The sequence below is a fragment of the Rhinolophus ferrumequinum genome, chromosome 9 (genome assembly GCF_004115265.2).
Source record: "Rhinolophus ferrumequinum isolate MPI-CBG mRhiFer1 chromosome 9, mRhiFer1_v1.p, whole genome shotgun sequence".
NCBI lineage: Eukaryota > Metazoa > Chordata > Mammalia > Chiroptera > Rhinolophidae > Rhinolophus > Rhinolophus ferrumequinum.
Genome location: NC_046292.1, coordinates 82,017,601 through 82,044,616, shown reverse-complemented (window position 1 = coordinate 82,044,616; position 27,016 = coordinate 82,017,601). Strand labels below are relative to the sequence as shown.

At 37.2% G+C, this 27,016-nt stretch overlaps 1 protein-coding gene across 1 annotated transcript in view; it reads left to right on the top strand.

The window, feature by feature from the left end:
- Positions 1–13,215, top strand: part of HIVEP1 (HIVEP zinc finger 1) — a 130,428-nt gene extending 117,213 nt beyond the window's left edge. Inside the window, 5 exon segments of the mRNA XM_033114461.1 lie at positions 9,412–9,450; positions 9,453–9,919; positions 11,436–12,285; positions 12,288–12,551; positions 12,554–13,215. Coding sequence (XP_032970352.1) covers positions 9,412–9,450; positions 9,453–9,919; positions 11,436–12,285; positions 12,288–12,551; positions 12,554–12,612 — 1,679 coding nt within the window. The 3' untranslated portion in view covers positions 12,613–13,215.
- Positions 13,216–27,016: the final 13,801 nt, after the last annotated feature.

Below are 27,016 nucleotides of genomic sequence, written 5' to 3'. Positions count from 1 at the left end.
TGGTAGCGATAGTCTTTGGGGCAGGGGTAGTGGTTAAGGGGAGAGCAAAGTAATAAGAAAGAACTCTTACTGGTGTAAACCCAGAGAGCAGGGTTGTCTGGGCTTTGTTTTGGTGCTGTGGATATTTGAAAGGATTCCATTGTATCATGTTCATATAAACTCTCCATTTTTCTACTTTTTCTGTCACCCCAGAATATTAACCCTGATTTACAAATATGTGATGGTCCCAAATTCATTTGCAGGTTTCCAAACCTGAACAGTGGTCTTTCCCTTCAGGAGTGTCCAGACTTAATGCATGTTGAGAGAAAAACATTATCTTGGTGAAGGAAAATTATAGAAAGGAATCCAGCCCCTCTTAAGTCATTTCCAGACTGGAGGCATGTGGCTCTGTCCAGAGAGAAAGAAAGTCCAGGGAAGCCACTCTATGTGTCTTCCCACCCGTCATAACTACCACCCTGAAATTTGGTATGATCAAGGCAAAGTAGGATTAAAATGAAGCCAAATAGTTTTACTCCCTTCTCCATTAAAAAGTACACGGTGTTCTTTTTAAATTCTCATAAATTATACACACTGAAAATTTATATACACACACACACACACAAAGCAGGTCCTCAGATAACATCGTTATAACATTGATGAGATGTCATAGGAATTTAACTCTTGTTTATCTCTATCAGCTTATGGTGAAATTGGTTTTGTTATGAGTCGTTTTGCTTCAAGTTGTAGAACCTGTCAACGTATATAATAGAAAATTTAAAAGATTTATAACATAACTATTCTTAAATGTCTATAGTTACTATAATATTCAGTTATCCAGTGTATTTCCTGTGAAATTGAAAAGATTCAGTTATTTACGTTCTTCTTGGGAATTGTATTTTATTTGTTCTCTTCATAATCAAATAATTATATGAAGCTATCAGTGTCTGTACCTATAAACATTCAACTCATGCATGTATATAAGGTATCTTATTGACTATAATTTATTTTTGACCTTTCAGATCATTCTACAGTTACATTTTTCAAATGTGACATATGAATGTGGAATGTTTAGCATAAACTAAGGAGACAGGCAAACTTGGGTTTGAATCTTGGCTCTGCCTCTTGTGAGCTATGGGCTCAACACTAATTAACTGCATTTTTCATTTTTTAAATTGTTGTGTGAGAAGAAGTCAGGTTCTTAGTCTTTGTTTTCATTATGATCAAATAGTATTGGTCTGTATGTAGCACTAAACCAGGTTCCCTTAGAGTCTAGATGGTGAGAAGGGGGTAGAGCCGTTTAGTCATGATACGTACCACTGAATAAGAAGTGCAAAAACAGGTACAAGGTACAAAATGAGAACAGTTTTAAGTGGTAAAAATGTTAAACACATATATAGGGAAGTATATTTTGGAGAAATTTCCTCTTTTAAATTAACCAATGGAAGTGTTGGAATTGGTTTCAAGAATTAACAGTTTCCTATTAAACAATAGGAAAGAAGAGCGCTTATCAGAAAGAGAAGTCCTGATGAAGATAAGAACAGCAGGGAGGGAGATGTGGAATGAGACCGCATATTGGTGTCAGTAGGTAAAATATAGACCCTGGAGCATTGGCAAATAGTTTTTGTTTTTTTTAAATGCCGTTTTTAAAAAGATTATTTTAGTCTTAACAGAAAAGTTGCAAAACTAGTATAGAGAATTCCTGTGTATGTTTCACCCAGCTTCCTCTTAGGTTAGCGTCTTACCTAACCATGGAACATTTGACAGCACTAAGAAATGAACCTCAACTCAATATTAGTAACTCAAGTGCAGAGTTTACTTGGATTTCACCATCTTTTCCACTAATGTCCTTTTTTCTGTCACAGGATCTCATTCCACCATCCCACATTGCACTTAGTTGTCACGGTTCCTTAGACTCCTCCAGTACACATTCAGCCTTTCTTGTCTTTCATGACCTTGAGACTTTTAGAGAGTACTGATCAGTTACTTTGTAGAATGTTTCCCAATTTGGGAAACATTCATAATTGGGTTGAGGTTGTGTGTCATTGGGAAAGTATCATAGGATGATGTGCTTTCCTTAGCACATCGTATCAGGGGTACGTTATGTCAGTATTTATTATTGGTCATGTTAACCTCTATTACTTGGCTAAGGTGACGGCTGCCAGGACTCTACACTGTAAATTTATTGTTGTTGCCTTTATAAATATTAAATGTTTGTGGGAGATACTTTGAGACAGTGCCAATATCCTGTTTATACATTGATGGATCTTGCCTGTGGTCAATATTACTATGGTGGTCTAATTTGTTAACTGGAATTTTTCTGTAAGGAAGTTACCGTTTCCCCATTCGTGCATTCATCCATGTATTCATTTATATTAGTATGAGCTCAAGGATGTGTATTTTATCCTTTGGGTTATAATCCGGTACTGTCGTTATTTATTGTGTAGCCCAAGTTCTCCTTGGCCATCGAGAGTTCTGTGTAGTCTGTTCCTGAGCCCTTCGATGGCCCCATCTTTTTTTTTTTAAGCTGTCATGTATAAATGAAAACACGAGTTCATACTGATAGTTCCAATTCCAGTTCAACAACATAAAGTTTATTCTAGCCTTCTCCATTTCCTTCTTTTATTTCACCTACAATGAAAAAACGGATTCTCATCTACAATATGTGGACATACTTATTTAACTCTAGTATACCAATAGACTACTTTCAGAAATCTTAACCCGCCTGTGAAAAACAGATTTACAATTACAGTACAGTGTGTGTGTGGCTGTTTTTGTCTTCAGCCTTCACAGTATCCAGTCAAGGGACCTAAGTCGGGACCTTTCTTCCCGTCCCCTTCAGTGTGGTTACGTGGTTCATTTGCCCTTCAGTTAGTCATCTGTCTCAGCGTGCATTTCATCTTCAGTTCCCCGCACGTCCTCATTCATTATGTTTTTATTCCAGACAGTAAAGTTCACTTTGTGGTGTATAGTTCTTGGTTTTGACAAATGCATAAAATTGTACGTGCACTCCCACGGTTGCATGCAGAGCAGTTCCTTCACGGCCCCCGCCCCCGCCCCCGCCCCCATCAAAATTCCCCATGCCACTCCTTTTAATTGCTTCCTCACCCAACAACCCCTAGTCTATCGTTTGCGTCTTCCAGAATGTCATATGAAAGGAATCATACAAGAAGTAGCTTTTGGGGATCTGGTTTCTTTCACTTAGCAAAATTCGTGTAAGATTCATCCATGTCGTCGTGAGTCAGTAGTTCATTTCCTTCCTGTTGCTGAGTAGTCACCCATTGTGTTGATGTGCAGGAGTTTGGTATCCACTGACCAGTTGAAAGGCATCTGGGTTACTTCCAGTTGTCGGCAATTATGAATAATTTTGCTTAAACATTCATGTACAGGTTTTTATGTGAATGTAAGTTTCCATTTCTCCTTTCGATACTGGGGGTGGAATCTCTGGGTTGATGAACATTTAGTTTTATAAGAAACTGTCAAACTGTTTTCCAAAGTAGCCACACCATTTTACATTCCTGTCAGTAATACATGAGAATCCAGTTGTTCTGCAACGTCACTAGCACATTTTTAAGAAACTATTCTAATAGGTGTGGAGTGGTATTGCGTTGTGGTTGTAATTTTCATTTCTCTCATGATTGATGAAGTTGAGCATCTTTCCATGTGCTGTTTGCCTTTCACGTGGCTTCTTCAGTGAGGTGTCTATTCAGAAATTTTGCCCATTTTTTAAAGTGCATTGTTTGTTTTCTTATTGTTGAATTTTGACAGCTTTTTATATATTGTGAATATAATCCCTTTGTCAGAAATGTGATTTGCAGATGTTTTTCTCCCAGTCTGTGGCTTGTCTTATTCTCTTTTACAGTGTCTTCCTCAGAGCAAAAAATATTAATAAATCCCAGTTTATCAATTTTTGTTGTATTGATTGTACTTTCAGTATCATGTGTAAGAAGTCTTTGTCTAACCCGAGTCACATAAATTCCTACAGTTTTCTTTGACAAGTTGTACAGTTTGCTATATTACATTTAGGTCTATACTCTATTTGGAGTTACGATATTAGCTGTAAGCTATGTATCAATGTTCATCGTTTTGGTATGTAGCTGTCCATTTGTTTCTTCACCATATGCTGGCAAGATTATTCTTTTTTTATGGAATTGCCTTTGTCAAAATTTATCTCACTATATCTGCGTGGTTTTTTTATCTCTGAATTCTGTCTTCTGATCTATTGCTCCTGTATGTCTATACTTTTCTCAGGACCATACTGTCTCCTTTTTCAAAATTGTTTTGGGTATTCTCATTTCTTTTCCATAGATATTGTAGAATCACATTGTCAATATCTGCAAAATGCTTGTGAGTTTTTGTTTTTTGTTTTGTTTTTGAATTGTGTCTGTTAACATTAATTGGGAAAAATAATATTGTGACTTCCAATCTATGAATATGGTATATCTTTTTGATTTCTTTAAACAGTGTTTTATAATTTTCAATGTACAGATCCTGTACGTTTTAAATTTAAACCTAAATATTTCATTGTTTTGGTTCTGTTATAAATAGCATTGTACTTGAATTTCAGTTGTTCATTGTTAGGAGGGTATAGAGTTATTCATAGATTTTCTTATCCTTTTAATGTTTTAGGGCGGTAGTGATATATCCCGTCTTTCTCATCTGATGTTCGTAATTTTATCTTTTTTTCTCGGCAACTATTACTAGAGGTTTATCAGTTTTATTGATTATGTTTCAGAGATCCAGCTTCTGGTTTTATTAGCTTTATTTTTCTTTTGTCAATATTATTTCTGTTTTCACCTTTATTATTTCCTTCCCTTTCTTTGCTTTGGGTTTATTTAGTTTTATCCTTTTTCTAATTTCTAGAAGTGAGAACTTAGATTATTTATTTGAGACTATTCGTATTTCCTAATAAAAGCATTTAATATAATATATTTTTCACTAACCACTGTTTTAACTGCATTCCACAAATTTTGAATGTTGTATTTTAATTTTCATCTAGTTGTTTGATAGTGTTTTCCAGTTTTTCTGTGTTCTTACTGATTTTCTAAATACTTATTTCATCAGTTACTGAGAGTGGAGTATTGAAGTCTTCAATTGTGTTTATGGATTTATTCCATTTTTTTCAGCTTTAGCCTTATTTTTGTTGAGCTCTGGTTAGTTGCTGCACAGTTAGGATTGTTGTATGTTCAAAGAGAGTTAAGTCCTTTATCATTATGTAATGTTCCTATTTATCCCTAATACTATTCCTTGTTCTAAAGTCTACTTTGTTTGATATTAGTATAGAATTTTTTGGCTTTATTTTAGTTAATTATTTAAGGTGTATCTTTCTTCAAACTTCACTTCCAATCTATCTATGTTTTTCTGTATAAAATGGATTTCCTGTACACAGTGTATACCTGGGACTTGCTTTTTATCCAGTCTGTCAATCTCTGTCTTTTAATTCATGTATTAGACCATTCCTTTTAATGTTTATGTAGTTGGATTAGAACTTACCATCTTGCTAGCTGTTTTCCGTTTGTTTCATTTTTTGTCTTCCTTTTTGTGTGCCTTAATTGAGCATTTTTATGATTCTATTTTACCTCCTCTACTGACTTGTTATTTCTACCTTTAAAAAAAATTAGTTGTCTACTTTTAAATAATATTATATTGCTTTACTTGTAGTGTAAAGACTTTATAACAATACATTCACAATTCTTTCCATTCTTTGTGCTATTGGTGTTCCATCTTTCATATTTACATGTATGCTATACACACACAGTACATTATTACTATTTTGCTATAAACATTCAGTTGTCTAGTAGAGTAAGCAATTTAAAAAGAAATACTTTTATCTTCATTTATTCTGTTTCTGATGCTCTTCATTTTTTGTGTAGCTCCAGTTCCCAACTGCTACCATATTCTCTCTACCTAAAGAAATTTCTTTAGCGTTTACTGTCAAGTAGGTCTGCTGGCAGTGAATCCCGTTTTGTGTTTTTAAGAAAGTCTGTATTTCTCTTCATCTTTGAAGATTATTTTCAATGGGGATAGAATTCTGAGTTTGACAGTTTTCTTGTTTGTCATTGTTACTGTATTTTTCACTTACAGAATTTCATTTTATTATTTATTTTTTTTAACTTTCTATTATATTTTTTATTTATTTATTTATTTTTAATTTATTGGGGTGACAATTGTTAGTAAAATTACATAGATTTCAGGTGTACAATTCTGTATCACATCATCTATAAATTACATTGTGTGTTCACCACCCAGAGTCAGTTCTCCTTCCATCACCATATATTTGATCCCCTTACCCTCATCTCCCTCCCTCCACCCCCCTTACCCTCTGGTAACCACTAAACTATTGTCTGTGTTTATGAGTTTTTTTTTCCTTAGACGTTTATCATTTCTATCCCTCACACTGTGGACCCCCCGCCCCCCATCCACTATCTCTCTGACATCGCACCGAGCCATCCCCTTTCCCCTATCTCCCCCCCCAATGCTGTACTCTGCCTCTTGTAAATGTATATATACCTATATGTACATATAATATATAATATTATGTACATATATAATATATGTACATATAATATATAATATTATAGTTGGCATTCATTATTGTTCAGCTTCAGGTGTATAGTGCAGTGATCTCATTTCATTATTTTTTGTAGTTTGCATATCTCAGCTAAAATTTGATAGTGTATGTTGTCCTCCTTTCCCATTAGAACTTTTAACGTATTAATCATAATTATTTTAAATTCTCTGACAGTTGTAACATCTGTGTCATATTGAGTGGTTCTGCCTGCCTTTTCTGAGAATGTTTTTTTCTTTGCCTTTGTGTATGCCGTGTAATTGCTGTTGGAAGCTGGTCATGTTGCACAAGACAGTACAGACTAATGTAAATAGCTTTTATACCTGGTAATGGGCATACCTTTCCTTCTGCTAGGCCTTTAGGGTGGGAGTTTTTCTAGTTAGACTTGGACTGGGTTTGAGAGATTTCTTGTTGCTATGGCTACCCTTAGCACACCAGAGGCTTCACATTCCTGTGGCGATACCTTGTGTTTGGTGTGGAGATGGATGAGGAGAGCGGTGCCTGTTCAGTTCTAGTTTTAGGTCCTCCCTTTGCAGAGTGCTTCACAGGGTCACTCTACACGTTCTGGTTCTTCCGTCTCTCTCCCAGCAGTATTCTGCTGTTAGCAGTCATTTAACGCTCTTTAGCTTGGCATTAGGGGCTGAGGATGAGATGGATGCCATCACTGCTCTGATCCAGCCTCGGTCTCCTACATGCTCCGTGTTCTTTCCTCTACGCCTCCTCCAGCTGTTGTGGTGGACTCAGCTGCTAACCTTTCCTCCTCAAGGAGGAGAACTGTGTTATTTCTCCTGTTCATTGCCTTCCCTCTCTGCAGTGAGTTTGCACATATGTCCTGACAGCAGCCATTCTTGTCCTTCCTTTACAGGATAAGGTTTTTCTTCTATAATGGTGAGGGGAGATGGATCCAGGTGGTCCCTTTGCCCCAGATCACTTAGTTCTCTTCTGTTTGAGTTCGTGGTGGTTCATGGCGTTGAGCCTGAAGAGAATGTAGCTCCAGAGGATGCACACAGTCCTTCCAGCCCACACGTGGCTCTCACCAGTCGGTCAGCTGTTTAGCTGACTTCCATTGGCCATTGTCTGTGGCATCTACCCCTGACGAGGCAAGCCTGGTCTTCTCTCTTTACAGACACTGTCTCTGCTTCGAGTTTGGGCTATTTGATTATCTGAGAACGGAGCTTATGGTGGGTTTGGGAAAAGTTGTCAATTTAGTTAGGCTTGCTCTTTAAAAACAAAAGTAATAGTTTTAAGGGAAAGCAGATTCCACCCAGTGAGTCTTTGTAGCAGAGTTGACTTTAATGAAATGAGTTCCCTCTCCATGACCTGTTATCCCGGTCATCTAGTTTCTGCTGGTTTTTGTATTTTTCTGTTTTTTTTTTTCCCTTTCCGCTTTAAAAGTGTCTCTAAAAATATGAGTTGGCACTGCTGTGGCAAATTCAAAACAAATTGGGAATGACTCTCTAATTTTAGAATTTCAGTATCAGAGTATAAGAGAGGTAGGTATCTCTGAGGCCGGAGTCCGGACATTTACCCAGAAATCACCCATTGTATCTCCAGCAAGGGCACCTGGTAGAACTCAATAAGTTGGTACTATTGTATTTATTATTTTATAGCAAAATAGTACAACCCTTAAAACAAAAAGCTTATGAAATCATGTATTAAAGGAACCTAAATGCATATTTTTATCTTTGACTATTTTAATTATTAAAGTATCACATGCTTGAGATAAACAACATAAAAGTTCTAGTCTGTTCTGTCTGAGAAATAATCACCTTCAAATGTTTTGGTGTCGATCCTTTAAGACCTTTCCTAAGAAGTTTATAATATAGAAAAAGTAGTAAATAAATACACAGACCATTTGGGAAAGCCAGGAAATATACCAATTGCCTATTTCTCTGTTTACATTTTTTTCTCTTCAAAAATGTATGTTTAAATGCAGAATGTATCACAGCTAAGTTGAACATGGTCTGATATTTTCTTCATTTATAGCTCAGTGAGAAAGAATTGGGTAGGTGTTTTGCATTTTTTTCATTAATTTTTTTAAAGTTTATTACATGCTAAGGGAAACAGCCTCTAATTTTGCAAGATTTTGAATAGATAAGGTATGAGCTTAGAGTTTTGAGACTGTTCCCTGGACCATCTTGAATATCCTTTGTTACACACAATCTCACATGACATGCGGCTGATATGAAGGACTTTTAGTTAATGTTCCCCTTCCTGTGAGAAGAGGGTAGAATCATAGAAAAAAAAAATGATGGGAAAATTTAGCCCCTCTCTAAGTAAAAAATAGTAGAAGGAGGCTTACATGTTAGAGCCATTTTACTACTCAGGGGGCAATGGAAACTTGTCTAAAATACTATTTAAGTATTAAGGAAATAATTTTGCTTATAAATATGAAATGCCATTAGTTTTTTGTTTTGTTTTGTTTTGGGTTTTTTGGTTTAATAAGAGGAAATACAAGAAATAGAGAAAACGAACTCAGGGAAAGAATTGTATTGACCTCTAAAATTTTTTAATATAGTGTAGTCTGCTTTGGGGGATTTTACAAGTATATTTGAGGTCTTTATTTCTGATTTTCTTTATACATCACCCTCTGCCTGTCTGCTTTTTCAAGGCTTAGTTCATGTTCTGCATCAACACAGCCTGCCCTGGCCGTGCCGCTCTGGTAGTGCCTCACTGCTCTGATCCTGCTGGACTGACTCGTTCTTCCCCATGTCATTCTCCTCAACTAAATTGTAGGCCGTCTGTGGGTAGAGTCCCGTCTTCCATATTGCTCACAGTATTGCCAAGCTTATAAAAAAATAAAAAATGATTGCATTGGTCCAGTTGTAAAAGATTTTATAACACACCCTCTTCGTTGTTTCTATTAGATGAAAAACAAAGATTCAGTTGTGAGCGGTCTGGATACGACTCGATGAATCTGATGGGGCGGATGAGGATGATAATGAGAACGAGGATGAGGATGAAGACAGCCAGGCTGAGTCGGTCGTGTCGGCAGGCCCCTCCGTCACAGCCAGCCCGCAGCACCTGCCGTCCCGCAGCAGCCTGCAGGACTCCGTGAGTGCTGACGAGGATAGCAGGATTACCGACTGCTTTCCTGGGCTCCACACAGACCCAATGGACGTCCTGCCCAGAGCGCTGCCCACCAAGATGACCGTACTTAGCACAGTGCAGTCCGACTACGGCAGGAAGACAGAGGTGCCCGCGAGGGCCAGGCAGCACGCTGCACAAGACGAAGAGGAAACAGCTGCTCCTACAGACGCTTCCAGGTCACCTGAAGCTGCCCCCACCTCCCCATGTCATCGCATGTCTGTAGACTACCCTGAATCAGAAGAAAGTCTGAGCTCTGTGGCTCGAAAGGCTTTACGCAGGTAAATGGTTTGTTGTTTTCCTGTTAAGTACGGGGAGCCTAATGGCTTAAGAAATAATGTACTTAAATTTTCCATTCACGGCTAAATCAGTTTGTTTAAGCTTTTTTTGTTTTGTTTTATTTAAGGACAAAGATATTTATGTCCTTTGGATCCTTGTTAGGTATTTTAATCAGAGTTCACATATTGTATTATAAATCTGTGAAAGAACCAAACGGGTCTTTCAAAATAGACTCACTTACTTTATTTGCTTTTTTTAATATCGTGAAAAAAAATACGTGTGCGCCTATTGAGAACAAGAATGTGGGACTGACTTATCCCGTGCTACTCCGCGTGGTTTTTCCACCAGCATTGATACGATGGATTTGCAGTAGATCATCCTCACATTTTGCACTTTGTCCCTGTTGGCGAAACAGCTCCTAGTTTCTACGGCAAAGTTAATGTGATCCCCAAAATGTATCATGTAGTTTACTTTGCTTGAATGATCGAACTGCTGTGGCATCTTGGGGCAGCTTCTTGCCCAAGACTAGCTCAGAGCCAGACTGGGAAGTCACCCGCAGGCGCTGTGAATGAGGCCCTGCTTTTACACCTGTGAGGAATACATTCTTCTCTCATTGACAGTTCTCTGACCACTAGTATGTGTTGACAAGCTGCACGAGGATTTATTTCTAAATGTGGCAGATATTGGTTTACTAGGTAACACTGGAGGAAAAAAGACTTAAAGTTTGGAAGCTTGGATTTCTATAGACTACCCTAAATTAATATACTTAAATTACATTGATATTTAATTAAATTAGCGTGTAAATTAATGTAGCTCTATAATATAGATATTATCAAGAAAAGCTAATACTACTTAGATGATAATCTTGGGTGGCAGGATAGGCACGATTTATCCCTAGTAATGACATTCATTACTTTCATATTGCACCTGTGCTTGAAGCTTCCCTGTCCCCAAATCTCTCATATACCTGCCAGCGCCTGGAAATCTGGTTTTCAGTAGATATTCCATAAACTTATAAAGGAATGACCACACAAATGAACAATTACAAATCTTTTTATTAATGATACTCTTTATTTCATACAGGAATAATTCTCCAGTTAATTTTTTCCCGAGTTGATACTCATGGCCAACTAATACCTCAATTTTTAATAACTCCTAATGTCTAAAATAGAGTGAAGCTGTCGTGCCAGTAACGACAGCAACAGCAAAAGTTGAATGTAATTACAGCCGCCTCTCAGGGTTAATTTAGTATAAGTGAGAGGATTTCCAGGAAATTTTGAAAAATGCAAAATACTGTACAAATGTGTTGCTGTTATTTCTGCAAGAAAATGAAGGAAGAGATTTCAGGTGCAGTCGTTTTTTCCATTGCAAATTTAAATTTTTAAAAATCAGAATAGAATTTTTAGCAAGCTTATAATTTTGTAAAGTACAAATATGCGTCCTTTTACCTAGATTTTATGCTAGCGTTTTAGCTTGGTGACTAAGAGCTCTGCTCTGAAAGGATCCTTCTCTCTTGTCTTTTTAGAACACAGCCTCTGTGAGACTGCTTCCCCCTGCAGCTGAGCACAGCCCTCTGACAGCAACGGGGATTCCTTCAGTGGCCTCGCCTCAGTCTGACGCTCAAGGAGAGAAGCAGCAAGTCACTCTCGCACCGACTCCAGGCCTGCCTTCTCCCCAGACTCATTTGTTTAGCCACCTTCCTTTGCATTCCCAGCAGCAATCAAGGACACCTTATAATATGGTTCCAGTCGGGGGAATCCACGTAGTACCTGGTGGCCTCACGTATTCTACGTTTGTACCCATTCAAGCTGGGCCAATGCAGCTTACGATTCCTGCTGTCAATGTAATTCACAGAACTGTGGGCACTCCTGGGGATACGATCACAGAAGTTTCTGGCACTACAAATCCCGCTGGAGTGGCTGAATTAAGCAGTGTCGTGCCATGTATTCCCATTGGCCAAATCCGTGTGCCAGGCCTGCAGAGCCTCAGTACCCCGGGCTTGCAGTCTCTTCCGTCACTGAGCATGGAGACCGTCAATATTGTGGGCCTCGCCAATACAAACATTGCCCCTCAAGTACACCCGCCGGGGCTGGCTCTCAATGCTGTGGGGCTGCAAGTTTTGGCTGCGAAGCCTCCGTCGCAGAGCAGCCCCACCCCTCAGGCACACGTTCCTGGCCTCCAGATCTTGAACATAGCGTTGCCTACTTTAATTCCCTCAGTGAGTCAAGTTACCGTGGATGCACAGGGAGCCCCTGAAACACCAGCTTCCCAAAACAGAGCCCGCGAGGCGCACCCCAGGCCGACTTCTGTGGCCAGTGCAAGTCAGGGCAGCCGGACCGCGTCTCCTCAGGGCTCGCCGCAAGTCCAGCGGGAACATGCAAACAAGTGCTAGATCCACCTGCCCCTGCAAGAGACCATGCAGGGCTTGAGGGCTCAAGTCAGATGGACACAGGGAAGGCTGCCTCAGTCAATCACGAGAAGCCCAAGCACGAACTCCCTTCCGTTCAGGGCAAACCGGCATCTGTGTCAGAGCCTCTGCTCAAGGCACAGCCCCCAGTTTTCCCAGAGCTTTCAGGCCAGCGGACTCTCTCTCCAGACAGGCCGATGCCCAGGCCCACGGCCCTATCTCGGAGGCAGGCCACTGCCAGTTCAGTGATGTGAGTAGTGACGACGACGAGGACAGGCTGGTGATAGCGACCTAGTGGCATTTTATTTAGGGGGTGTTTTGTTTTGTTTGTTTTCTTTTTTATATAACACTTAAATGTTTCTTTGAAAACCCTCCTTCCCTTAAAGCACATTTTTTCTGACATTAACTCATGACTAATCTTTGTGCAATCATGAAATTTTGACCAATAATTGTTTTGTGTCAGCTCCAGCCATTTTTGTACATGTTGTATAGACAATTGTGCCTTTTAGGAGTTTTATGTTTAGAGACTGTACAGATTGTTGAATATCTATATACATAAAATATATATATTATATATATATATATATATATATGTATGTATACACACACACACACACACACACATATATATATATATATATATGAAAACCAGGTAGTTATTTGTGTTTAGTAAGAAAAACCTGTCAAATAAATCAACTGATTAAATTATATGTTGCACTGTTAAGTATAAATTTCTATGGCTGTGGAGCAGAGTTTCTGTGTACAAATTAGTATGTAAACTCCATATTTATTGTATTCATATTAGTCTTTGAAAATAGGTCTGTCCTTCTTGCGTAGACAGTAACTTTACACGTCAGACAGATTTTCTGTGTTATGAAATGTTTCAGTAAAATATTGATTACTGCCTTTACCAATTGCTTTAGTTGTGCCTTCTTTAGATCATTAGTGATCAGTCCCCTGCATTCAGGGCGTAGCCCTAGGTTACATCCTTTTCACACTCACCCCACCCTTGCTTATTGAGAAACGGGCCTTAGTGGTGTTACTACCAGGCGAAACTCACCGAAATCCATATAGCTGAGAGACCTGTTTTTCTTATTTGTGATGAGTAATTCTGAAACTGATAACATATTAGCAATTTCAATACTTGGGAACACTTTCTATTAGTATTTATAGCATACAGTCTGAAATGGGCAAAGTTCTAAATGTGAGTATGATGATTTCTGGTAAAACAAGTTACAAAAACTTCTAGACTACTTAAGTGACTCTTTAGAAATGATTCCTTCCTGTCGTGGGAGGCTGAACTGTCCTTACTCATTCAGAAAAATGGAGTGAGGAACCCACAGTTACCACTGCGGTGATTAGCATTATTGCCTAAGCATTACTTATGCTAGATTTGTGAGAAAATGTTCTAAGGTTGGAAATTGAATATTTAGCACATCACTGGGGCAGTGTTTCACATTTTTAAAAGCCTGCTTCACGAAGATTTCAGGTATGTGAAGTTCCTGATACAACAGAGCATGGGGGAAGTATTCTATCTAAGGAGTCTGGAGACCGCTGCTAACCAGCCCCTCCTTCATGTCTGTGACTTTGGGAGAGACGCCATCTTGCCATCTTGCCTGCGTCTTAATCTAAATTATTCTCTCTAGATGTGCCCAGCACCAGCAGGTTCTAACGGATCTGCAAAGCTTTCAATGCATGCTTCAATTTGTGTTTACACTTTCCCACAGCTAAGTAACCAAAATTCTAAAACAGAAGAAAACTGCGTATTCCAAGATAGATTTGAAAAGAATTCTGGAAACTTCTATTATAGGAATTGCATTGCTCTATCAAGACAGTTGTTGAAACTGAGGTCCATTATCTGTCAAATTTCTCAAAATTAGTAGGTTTAAATTTTGTGTCATCACTTTGTATTATACTTTTATGGCCTAAATTTTAAAGCGGTATAATAAGCATATCCTTATTCCATCATCATATTTTAGGTACATATGACTTTTAATTCAAAAGCAATGTTCAGAAATTCAGCATTGAGGGTTTTTTAGTTTGTATAGATAGAATTTTCTTAATTTGAAGAATTCCTACAATTAAGTGAATACTAAATGTTGAGGTATGCTCGAATGCTCCCTTGAAAATTTCATAATGCTGTAATATACCTTCAGCTTGTCTTGTACTCTTCACTTTTCAAGATTCATTACATTATATATACATATACCTTTAATACTACTGACTTCAATGCTTTAATGTGGCTTTCAAATATTTTGCTAGCATTTGAAATATGCAGCTAAGTAAGAAACATTGCCAAAGTTTGTGCCTTTGTATTTTTAAATAGTCACATGAACAAAATATTAGGAAATAATTTCGAATTGTTTCTCCAAAGTCGTCTTTGCCCAAGGAGCACTGTTATTCTCAAATACAAATTGACTTAAAATAATGTAATTTAGAGAACTGGTGGGCTACATTTGACTTTATTCTGTTGTACTGTCATGAAAGACTCAGGTCCCGAGAGAAGTAGAGTGCAATGATATAGCAAGTGTCTTTGATAAGTTTTTGGCAAAAAGGTGAAAAGCATAATGTGAAACAATTTCAGCACCTTCTTGTGTGAATTCACTGCAATGTCACCATCAGAAATGTTTGGAAGTAGCTAAAGAACCAAAAGTCATTTTTCTAGTTTTCAAGATTAATAGGTCTGTTTTATGAACATTTATTATGAGTTAGTGTAAATCAATGGCATTCAAGTAACTTATTTTCATTCCCCAAACTTTAGGCTACAATGATAATTACTTCTTTCAGAATGATAATTAACTGATAATGTTTAGAGATTTTGTTTCTCACTTTTTTCATAATGCAGACATGATTTTCCTTTCACAGAAATAGTACAAATAACACTTTCCTTATTAATCTCTAACCTGAATTTTAAATGATAGGGTTTAAGAAGGATTATGGAATATAATTATTTTTGTTGGAAAACTGTCAAGATAGTTAATATTTCTTTCTTGATGCACACTCAGGTCAAAGTATAACACCAATGCTCTTCTTGACTTTTCTCTATTACATTTTGAGACCAAGTTTAAGCAACAAGAAAAAGGTGACTTGCATTAGAGTAATTTTGTTTCAAAACCATAATTCTAAACACAAGATATTAAATCTCAATAAGGTAAGAATCTTCTGCCAAACTGACTTCCTATGACTCTGGATAATTATCTATTTAATATCCAATGAATATAATATTTTAATGCCTGCTGCCATCAACAGCAACAACAAAAGTGAAATTTAAAGCAAGAATAACAAAATATTTTCCTCCACAAATTGCATAACCTGAAAATCATGAGGCCCTTACATATATTGGGATCATCTAGAACCTTGTACATGCCAGGTTCTGTGCAAGGCTCTGGAGGCATGAATTACAGCAGAGATATAATCTGCCTTTATGTGTTACCTGTTCTCTGAATCAGAGGTGGACCTGAAGAAGACTCAGCCATCCCAAATTCAGTCCTGCGGAAGATACAAAAGAAGTTACCCCGCTTCTACCCTGAAAGAACATGTCTACTTGACTCAATGCCATATAAACCAGAGAATAAAACCAGACTACATAGCAGACTAAATGTTACAAGAGTTAAGAAAGTTGTTGTCTTAATTAAAGGACAATTTGCGTATGTTGGGATTGCTGTATTTTGAAGGAAGTATGGGATTTGGGCATTTAAAGTCGAGAAGATGCTAAGCCATAGAACAAAAATAGAGTAATGAAGGCTGAAATGAACGTTATTTAAAATTGTGCCAGGGAACCAGTCTAAATGGAAGAGGGAGATTCATTCAGACTTTCAACAAATATTTATTTAGCACCAACGATCTAGAAAGCACTTTGGAGATGTAAATTTAATGCACTTATAAACTGTCTACCCTCTAGGAGCTTATGTTCTAATAGAAGAGTAAGCACGAGACGCAGAGAGTATCTTAAGAGGCATAAAAGTAGTACAGCCAAGAGCAGTCATAGTGCAAGTACGGGAGCTCTCCTGGCTGAGTTGGTCAGGGGACACTGGATGGAGCATGTGGTTTGTAAGCTTGGCCTTGAGCGGGACACACAAGGGACATCGAGGTGAACCCATATTTATCCCTACTATGTCATTTACAATCTCATTTAATCCTCGGCAGGTATGGTTCTCCCATTCTATAGGCAAGGAGGCTGCATCTCATCACAACGTTTTGAATCCTCCTCATGCTGGTGCAACAGCTGGTATTTGAATCAAGGATTGTGTGAGGCAACAGCGTTGCACATCAGTAAAGGTGCAGGAGGAAGCTTGAGGAAACAACTGGGATGGGGAATAAAAAGCATTTGGAGGACTTAGCAAGCATCTGACAAAGCCATGAGAATATGGAGAACAAGGGCAGGGTTTAAAGATGATTAGAACTGTGTATCCTCATGTGAAAAGGGTGCTCAAGTGGGTGAGAGTCATGCAGGGAAAGACGTCATTTCTTTAACGTGCTAATAATTGGGGGTGAGGTGGTGGCAATAAGAGGGCAGCAAAACGGGAGGAAAGAGAATGCAGGAAGCATGGAAGGCAGACACATTACCCACTACCAAGCGGGCCACAGTATCTTCTTTTTAATTGGTGGACATTTATTGATGATTCAAATAGATGAAGATCAGCGTCCAAGAAGATTGGACCAACTGGAGAGGTGGGCTGAATATAGTACAAAATTGAACAGGAAAACAAGATGCTCTGGCACCTGTGTTGAAAAAATAAACTGTATTAAAAATGTGACAGCTTTATTTATACAAAGTTCAGTATGTACATCTTTACCACCCCACCAAAAGTATCATCTCATCATATTGGAGATATTAGAAATACATTATTTAGCCCCGTGTATAAGGTAGCCATTCCGCTCTTTCATGAACAGAGCATCATAGGAGTATCCTTCATAACGGATTTCTGGACTCCACGCTTGAACGAGAGAGAGACAGCTGAGGGCATTTCGAGGCCGTCAGGCCCTGGACACCAAGCCAGAAGACGGGCTGGGAGGCAGGTCAACCTGGATGTTCATGACAGCCAAGAAAGCACTTCCGGGGAGTCACAGCAGCAGAAAGAAAAAACAATAATTAAGTTGTCTTCCCAGTAGGGGGAAGAGAGTTCAGGGATTATGAAAAGAGAAAGGCAGCTATTGTGAATTTTATTTCTCCATTAATTTTTGTGTTAAACCGGGATTAACCTCACAGCAAGCAGCTAGTGGCAATGGAGGCTCACAAGGAATTTGCATAATAATCAGACATAAATATGGAGAAACATTATCTTCCAGGGAGACTGCACGATTAAAACTTCTAGTATTACTCACACCAGTCCTTTAAGATATATCTGCATCAGCCAGAGAAGGAAATGCTTCATCGTTCTTCCAGCCACTTTATTCTGAAGCGAGTCTGGGGAAGTGTAGAGGCAGCTGCCAAAGCCTCGGACTCAGCAGTGACCCACCACAGTCTAATGTCAGGGAGAAGGACCGAGCTGATGGTTCTGTCAAAATCGTGAATTAGGTTTTACTTACTTTGCAGTTTGGGCTGTTTTTAAATGAGAAAGTGCCTATGACAAAAGTTCTCTTATTATTTTCCTTTTGTTCTCTGAGAAGTTAGGGCTCTCTCACTCCATAACGCCTGAGGGTTCCATTAGAAATTGAGCATTTGTTTCTGCACATTGAAGAATTCTTCTGAGACACTGGCCTCCAGTAGAAATGGAGACTGCATGTTGAGGTAATGATGGAAGAATGAAAGTTAAGGCTCTAGGTAAGTTTTTAATTTTATTTCCCCACCACCCAGACTACGTGTCTAGTTCTGAAAAAAATGTAACTGAATTAGGTAATTTTAATGAACCCTCAAATTAAATGTGAAAATTTCCGGGCTTAAAGAATGGAATATAGTCATTTTCAAAAGAGGTAAATTTCTGTACCGAAACTAACAAGGTATTGATGTAAATTTAAGTTTTGAGATTGTAGACAGGTCATGCCCCAGTGATACTGTAATGGTAGAGTATTTTATGAACACATCACATATAATGTATTTCTAATTTTAACAATTACAAAAATGCTATATGATGTTGTATCATCCCCATTATGTAGTTGAGAAACTGTTTCAGGGTCACAAAGGTAGGTAAGTCGTGAGGCTGGGATTTAAAACGAGGTCTGTTTTTTTCTAAGGTACCAAGCTGCTTTCAGTAATGAGTTATGGTGATTGGATTGTACCGAGTTCGTTTCTAGTTGAAAGTCTACTTAGTATTCATAAAACATTCCATTTAAATTTTCTATTGAATTGAGTATGTCCAGTGCCATGCATATTTGTGTAGATAATAGATTTTGTAATCTTTCTCTACATCCTTCTTCATAGTTGATATAATAGGAGCCACAAAAAGATTTTGTTAGGCAATATTTAATTTAAATAGCAGGCAATAAAATGGCAATCTAAAGTGACAACTCTAATCAAGCATAAAATGTAAATTTCCAAAGTATATTAGATTTCAGTTATTAATCATTGTTCAAAAAATGTCTTTGTTACATATATTATGATAGATAAGTTAGATTGAAAGGAAGAAAGTTGAGCATGAATTCACATTGTTTTGGATATAGACATGGTTTCAGCACAGCATACCATAATATTATAAAATCTCTAAATGTGATCCTTTAAGAAATATTTCCAAAAGAAATAGAGCAATTTTCCATTACTTTTGATAGAGAAGAAAATTATTTAAACATATATCTTCTACAAGAGGAGGCACCAAACTATACTATTTATTTTATTGTACAGATTAAAATATGTAAAGAAAGCAAAGATAGGAATTTAGAAGGAAACAAAGACATTTATAAATTCCTTTAAAAGCAGTGAGAGAAAAACAAGTCATTGATCTATTTAGCAAATGATCCTGTATCTCAGAATAAACCAATGTAGGTAACTATGTAGAATTTAACTTTTTTTTTCCCTTCTAATTCCTACTTTTCGTTTCTGGAATAAAGAAGTGAATTAGATACCTTTATGATGTCCATATATTTTTGGGTTTTAATAAGGTATAACAACTAAGAGACATTTGATTTTACTCCAGACAAGACGTTTTTCGTTTATTCGTTTCCAGTTACTTGAAAGACAGTATATTTAGTTATTTATCTATGAATGTTGCCAAATGGGATCTAAGGACACCATGTTAGGTGAAAGACGACAGGACTTTACATTCCTGGAGGTCAGTCAAGGAAAGAAAAGCCAGCTTTGAGATCAGTCAATTAGCCAGGCATGCTTAGTTTTCATTGCTAATAGCAAGGCTTATTTTTGCCCAGAAGGGTCAAATGTTAAGACTGGTTTTGATTCAGCAGTGTTATCCTTTGACATATTTGAATTTAGTTATTTTGGAACCTCTTTATACATTATACAGTGAGTAACATTTCCTGTTACTTTGACACTCATATTCATTAGGAGTCGTTCCCTAGAAGTAGATCGAGTACAATTTCTTGCAGAAAATTGTTTTATGTAACTAACTGTGTACAAAGACTGATGGAAAGATCCAGTTTCATTAAAAGTAAATTAACTATTCTCATACAATAACTTGCATCATTCATAGTCTACAAGGAATTTCAAAATTTTGCATTCATGAGGTCGATTATACGAAACAATTTCAAAAACTAATCTATGAAGTGAAAAATAATTTTTAAATTTTTTTTGTATTCATTTCAGAACCGAATCATTAATGACTTCTATTTGTTAATGGCCATCAAATTAAATCCTTGATAAGACATATTTTTGTCTCAGCCTGTTTGAAATAGTTGTAAAATATTTAGTACATGGTACATCAGTCCTCTTTGATGCTTAAGCAGCCCTGCATGCCTTCAGCTCAATGCTCTGAAGGTCCTTTAGGAGATAAAGATCAGAACTGACACAGGGACCCCAGGGGCCGATGCTGGAAAATGTTGTGTTTGTTTTGTTTTGTAACTAAACAAATTCCTGTGAACTCTTTGTTGTCATTTTTCTAAATCCTTCAAAAAAGGGGGATTTGGAAGACAAAACAGATTCAGCCGTCAAAACATTTGAAGTTTCTGCAATAGGTAGATCATATATTCTTTAGAATTTCAGCTGAAATAGGTGAAATATTTCACTGGCAGACTCACTTTTTGTCTCTTAGAGACTCTTAAAGGTTTTGTTACTGTGGTTTTTGTTGTTGCTATTTAAACAAGTCTGCAGCATGTAGAATACATGGTAACTGTATTTGTAAATGATCTGTAATATAATAGAAATGATTTGTATATAAATGATTTGTAATCTGCATATTTCATTAATTCAGTCCAGAGTTAAGGGCCATTAGATCTGTTGGATGGAGTGCGATTGAAGTTCAATCTCTGCTCAAGGCTTATTTTAGTGGCCATAGATTGTATCCCTGTTGTTGTCAATGGTCTCACAAATTTATGACCGACCCCAATGCGGTCTGCACAAGAGAATGGATTTGCAAAAAATATCTCAAGGTCCAGAATCTACACATTGCAACAATATATTATTAGTATATATATAGTGCTGACATTCTGCAGTTATCTGTTGGTCAAATTAAAATACAACCTTAACTTTTGGTTCTTATTTTTAATTACTACATAGGGAAGCAAGCATATGGTAACAGGTGATCTTAAGAACAGATTGCCTACATTCAAATCCCAGGTCAGCAATTTATCAGCTAATTATCAAATCATTTATTTTCCATGCCTAAATGTTCTCACCCATCATTTAGGGCAAAAGTAAGTGTCCAACTCAGAGGTCTTTTGGGAAGATCAAAGCAGACAGGATGTAAAGTTATAAATTCCTGGTGCATACCAGTAGTAATATCTGAATAAATGTTCGCACTAGTTAATAGAAGTTTTCGATGATTTTAAATGATTTGCAGTAGGACAAATAATAAGTCATCTAACAAATACTTATGAGGCACCTACCACATGCAGGACCATGGTCAGATTTCTGTGACTATGTTGGAAACCTCTTATACCCCTTTTTAAATGCTGGGCTATGTTTAACATGTTTTCTAACATTTTACTTGCAGGTAAACAGACAAAGTAGAAGTAAAATGAATACACCACGCAGGTCATCTCTAACAGCTTAACATGAACTCTTCCGTCTAAAAGTTCCAAAAAGGGATGATATGCCTGTCCATTCTCAGCGAGAAGATAGACTGTCCACTGGCAAGAAAGTGTTGTGTGTTTGGCACTTGCAGACAATGATGCACACACCCCCAGGGAAGGTGCCCGTTTCCTGTGGTTGCCTTTACTCTAGCAGGAATGGGCACAGAGAGCCGTGTTCTTCGCAGAGGATCAGAGCTGGGCCCGCCATGGATGCTAGGCCTGCACAGAGATCAGGACGGGATAAGGATGAAACCTCCTGGAGCCCCGAGGAGCCCAAGTCCGCAGACTTAGGCAGGTGCCTGTCAGCATTTCCAGCTAGGTGGAAATTTGGGACTGCTTTTCGTTGCCTGGCAACTTCAAGGTAACTCCCAGTTGTGAGCAGAAGATACTCAAATCAGATTGTTAAACCGGGATTGTAAGTAATTGATTAGTGAGAGAGCTATGTGGTTCGATTCTAGGTAATCTTATTTTCTTAAGTCTTGTGTGTGTTTTTAAGAATTACAGAACTTTTTATGTCAAATGCAAATAACTCCTCCAATCTCCTCATTTAATAAAGTAGGAAAATGATGTCCAAAGAGGGGAAATACATCCTTTAAGAAAAATACAAAGTGGCCACATTCATGCTGGTGACGAGTACGGGCTCTGGAGACAGTGCCTGAGATTATATCCTTCCTCCGCTGCCTAGGAGCTTTCTAAATTTGGGAAGGTCATTGAACTTTCCTGTACCTCAATTTCTTGATCTATAAAATGGGTATAATAATAATACCAACCTCAGAAGTCAGTGTGAGGATTATGAGCTGTCATGTAGGATATTTGGTAAAGGGTCCTGCCTCGCCTGTAATAAGCCTTCAGTTAAAGTTACCTCTGATTACTATTACTATTATACTTGTATTATTTTGGGGAAACCAAAATTAGAAAGAAACCAGAAGACAATGGCTGACGATCAAACATCCCCTATGCTCCGAAACTTTCACTCTAAATCTCTAATGAGCTAACTAAATTATAGGGGGACATTTTATGCTTAGGATTGTTTGTTTTTGTTTTTAATTTGTATGTCTCCCAGATTAGTATTTGAAGTACTTGAGAGAATTAGATATATAAAAGTTATGCATGTAATGTTAAATATTTAAAAGAATTTGATTGTTCATAAACAATGTTGAAAGAATTTGTTGGGTTTATGTTTTTGTGACTTTAATTTGCAATGCTTAAGATAACATTTCAAAGTATTAACTAATGAAGGAAAGTTATACATTTACTAGGAAAAATATGATACTATCAGTATGACATTGAAGTAGGAAAGGGCTTTTAGGTAAGAAATGAGGATGGAAAAGGGCCATCAGTTAAATCTGACAAGCTCAGGAAACTGAAAATAATCACATAGGATGGCGTGAACATAAAAAAAATGTGTAACTAAGGTGGGCCGTAGCTGGAAGTCACACCTTTAGCCTGAAGCTTCCTTCATAAAGTCAATCTTCACCTGAAGTGGGCCTGTCTGTTGTCTTTTTGCACCTAAGATGACATCCTTGGAATGTTAGTAATCCCTTTTTCCAGACCAGAGCAGGAAACTGCAGAATCCTTCATTATTATTCTTGTCCCTTGAGTAATATCTCTATGTGAGCTATTAAATATCCTGTACCACCTATGTAAAAGAAGTACCTGTCTCCAATTTACTTTTATCCAATCCAGAGATTTCCCCACTTTGTTTTCTCCCACCCCCTTAATCTACCACCAGTGGATTTCATGGAACCCTCCTCCTTTAATTCTAAGTATAAAATAAGCTGCAAACTGCCATTTTGCAGAACATTTTTTCAGTCTGTTGAGATTTTGCTTCCCTGCAATTGTCATCAGTTTGGCTCAAACTCTTACAAGCTTTACTCTTAGGCTGGATGTTTTTCATTGACGGAAACAAAAATAAATTTCATGAAGGCTCATAAATTCAAGTTCATCAAAATGCAAAACTTTGGTTCTATACAAAATATTAAAATATTGAAAAGACAACTTAGATTGGGAAAAGGGATTTGTCTTATTATAACTAACAGAGGATTCTCATCCAAAAATGTATTTTAAATATCTTACAAGTCAGTAAGAAAAGTCAAAAGACCCAGAGAAAAATGTTCAAAATGTAAGAATAAGAAATTCATAGTAAAAAATAAAATACAAATGGCCAAAGACATATTAAAAATGTACATGTTCAATAGAAATTTTAAATGAGATTTTTTTTACTAGTCAGAGAGCTGAATATTAAAAACCTAATCATGTCTGGTGTGGGTAGGGCTGTGGAAAAAGCAGAATTTTCAGACACAGCTGACAGAGTGTGAGTTGATGGCACCATTGGGGAGGACATTATTAGCATTATTCATTAGAACTAAAAATGCAGTCTATGTCACACTTCTCCATACCAACCGTAAAAGAACACTTGCAAAGGGGATATGAACTAAAAAATTACTTATGTGATATTTTGCTATATTGAAAAATTGTAAACAACCTAAAAGTTCTTCAGTAGAGTCATAAACTATAAACTATAGCATATTCCTCAATAAACTATAGCATATTCCTTCTCTGGGATACTAAGTATGAATAAAAGGAAAGCATTAGATAGATGGATAGTTCTCCAAGAATATCTTGAGATTAAAAAAAACAAAGCTGTGGAAAAATTTATCCCATAGATACAATTCAGAACAAACAATCCTAAAGTTTGTATGGAATCACAAAAGACCCTGAAAGGCTAAAGCAACCTTGAGAAACAAGAACAAAGCGGGAGGCATCACACTCCCTGATTTCAAACTCTCTTACAAAGCTATAGTAATCAAGAGAGCATGGTACTGGCTTAAAAGCAGACACACAGATCAGTGGAACAGAGTGCAGAGCCCAGGAATAAACCCATGAATATATGGTCAATTAATTTACAACAAAGGAGCCAAGAATAAACAATGGGGAAAGGACAACCTCTTCAATAAATGGTGCCGAGAAACCTGAGCAGTTAAATGCAAAAGAATGAAACGACCCCTATTTTACACCATACACAAAATTAACTAAAGATGGATTAAAAGCTTGAATATGAGACCGGAAATAATAAAAATCCTAGAAGAAAACATAGGCATTAAACTTCTTGACACAGGTCTTGGCTATGATTATTTTGCATCTGACACTCAAAAGCAACAAAAGCAAAAATGAAGTGAGACTACATCAAACCTAAAAGCTTCTTCACAGCAAAGGAAACATCAGTAAAATAAAAGGCAACCTCCTGAATGGGAGAAAATATTTACAAACCATGTATCTGGTAAGGGATTAATTATCCAAAAAAAAAAAAAAAAACATAGAAAAACTAGTAGAACTCAGCAACAAAACAAAAATCAATTTAATTTAATTTAAAAAATGGACAGAAGATCCGACTAGACTTTTTTTCCAGAGAAGACAAACAGATGACCAACAGTCACATGAGAAGATGCTGAACATAATTAATTATCAGGGAAATGCAAATCACAGCCACAATGAGATATCACCTCACCTTTGTTAAAACTGCTATTATAAAAAGACAAGAAATAAGTGTTGGTGAGGATGTGGGAAAAAAACCCTTGTGCACTATTGATGGGAATATAAATTGGTGCAGCCAGTACGGAAAACAGTATAGAGTTTCCTTAAAATTATAAGTAGAACTACCATATGACCCAGCAATTCCACTTCTGGATATTTACCTGAAGAAAACAATAGCACTAACTTATAAAGATCTATGTACCTCCATATCCATTGCAGCACTATTTACAATAGGTATGGAAACAAGTGTCCATCAATGTGGATGAGTGGACACACACACACACACACACACACACACACACACACATTATTCAGCCATAAAAAAAAATGAAATTTTGTTATTTACATGGGTGGACCTCAAGGGCATTATGTTAAGTGACATAAGTCAGACAGAAAAAGACAATAGCCATATGATCTCTCTCATGGAATCTAAAAAGCAATGCAAAACAAACAAAAATAATAAAGCTCATAAGTACACAGAACAGATTGGTGGTTCCAGAGGCAGGGGGTTGGAGGTGGGAGAAATGTGTGTGTGGGGAGGGAGAGGGTCAAAAGATTATAAATAAATAATAAATGATGTTTTGAAATAGTTCATAAATTTAAAACCTGAAATTATTAAAAATAGATACAATTTATATTAAAATATAGACATAAACATATATAGATTTTTGGAGTCGTATCTTTATGTCAAAGGATAGGAAAAGACATGGAATGATACATACAATGCATAGCACTGTCTATCACTAAAGACGAGCTGAGGATTGTGGGAAAGATGTTCAGGAGTAGTTGGGTTTTACGGGGCCAAGAAATAATACACTTGTTTTCTACCCAAGTTGAGAATAAATTAATATATAGATAGGGACAAAAATATCAGTGTTACGACTGACAAAGGCTCTAATGGAGCAAAGGTTCACAACCGAATGGGCCTGCTGAGGTCTTGCTCCCCAACTTCCCATCACATATACCTCCCCTGGAGGTCCCCTGTCCACACCAGCCTAAGCCTTGGACAGTCCACGAGAAGGGGAGTTTAGTTCTGCATAATCTTATGTTAGTCAGAGCCAGACGGGCGAGTGAAGAGACAGAGTCCTCAGTCTCATAGCCTTTTTTTTATTCTTAATCTCACAGCCTTTTAATAGAAGGGCTCCAGCTCACTTAAAAATATGGTCCAATAGCTGTCACCCACCAATTAAGTAATACATTTCTCCCTGGCCTCCTCAGGAGAAGTGGGGATGGAAGGGGTGAAGCAGGAGGAGCACAGGCGAAGATGGCTCTTATTGAGACTGCTTTTTACTGACTGTTGCAGTGTTCTGGAAGGATGATGAGTGTTTCCCCTAACAGTATCACTCACAAGCATTGTTTTAGTGCTTTAAGAAAAGGAAATGTATTCTTGAGACTCAAGTGAACACAACTAAAAATTAAATAGAAATCTGCAAAGGACGTTAAGCTTTTCATCAAACAGCAGTCACTTATAAGGAATGTTTTAAAGCTTCCGAAATGGAAAATGTATTCATGTTACATTCACATAATAAATAAAAAGACAGAAAATAAAATGGGAGGCTAAATAGCTATAACATGAATTTTCTTTTAAAAGACTTGAAATAATTTCTATGAAATTTAACATTTAGAATTTCAATAAGCTTTACATCAATATCAATATACATTTGTGATATTACAGTTTGTGAAATAATAAAAAATAATTATTAAAATGTATGAATACTTACTATGTGCCAGGTACCCTGTTATTCACTTAGATGGGTTTTTTCCCCCATTTAATTATGTTATTAGCACCATGGAGTCAGCACTCCTTTTCCGTTAAGGAAAAGGCTTAAAATGGATAAATATTTGCTCAAGATCCCAGAAAATTTGAGCCCATTTCAACTGTGTATTTATCTCCCTTGTTCTTCACCCTTATTCTCTTCCAGCTTCCAGGCCATCATTAGATAAGCTGAATTTATGCAGTTCAAATGAAAATAAATTGAATTGTTTTCTTGGCATATATATTTGCAGTGATTCACAAAACTGAACATCTTCTGAGAAGAAAGAGTCCT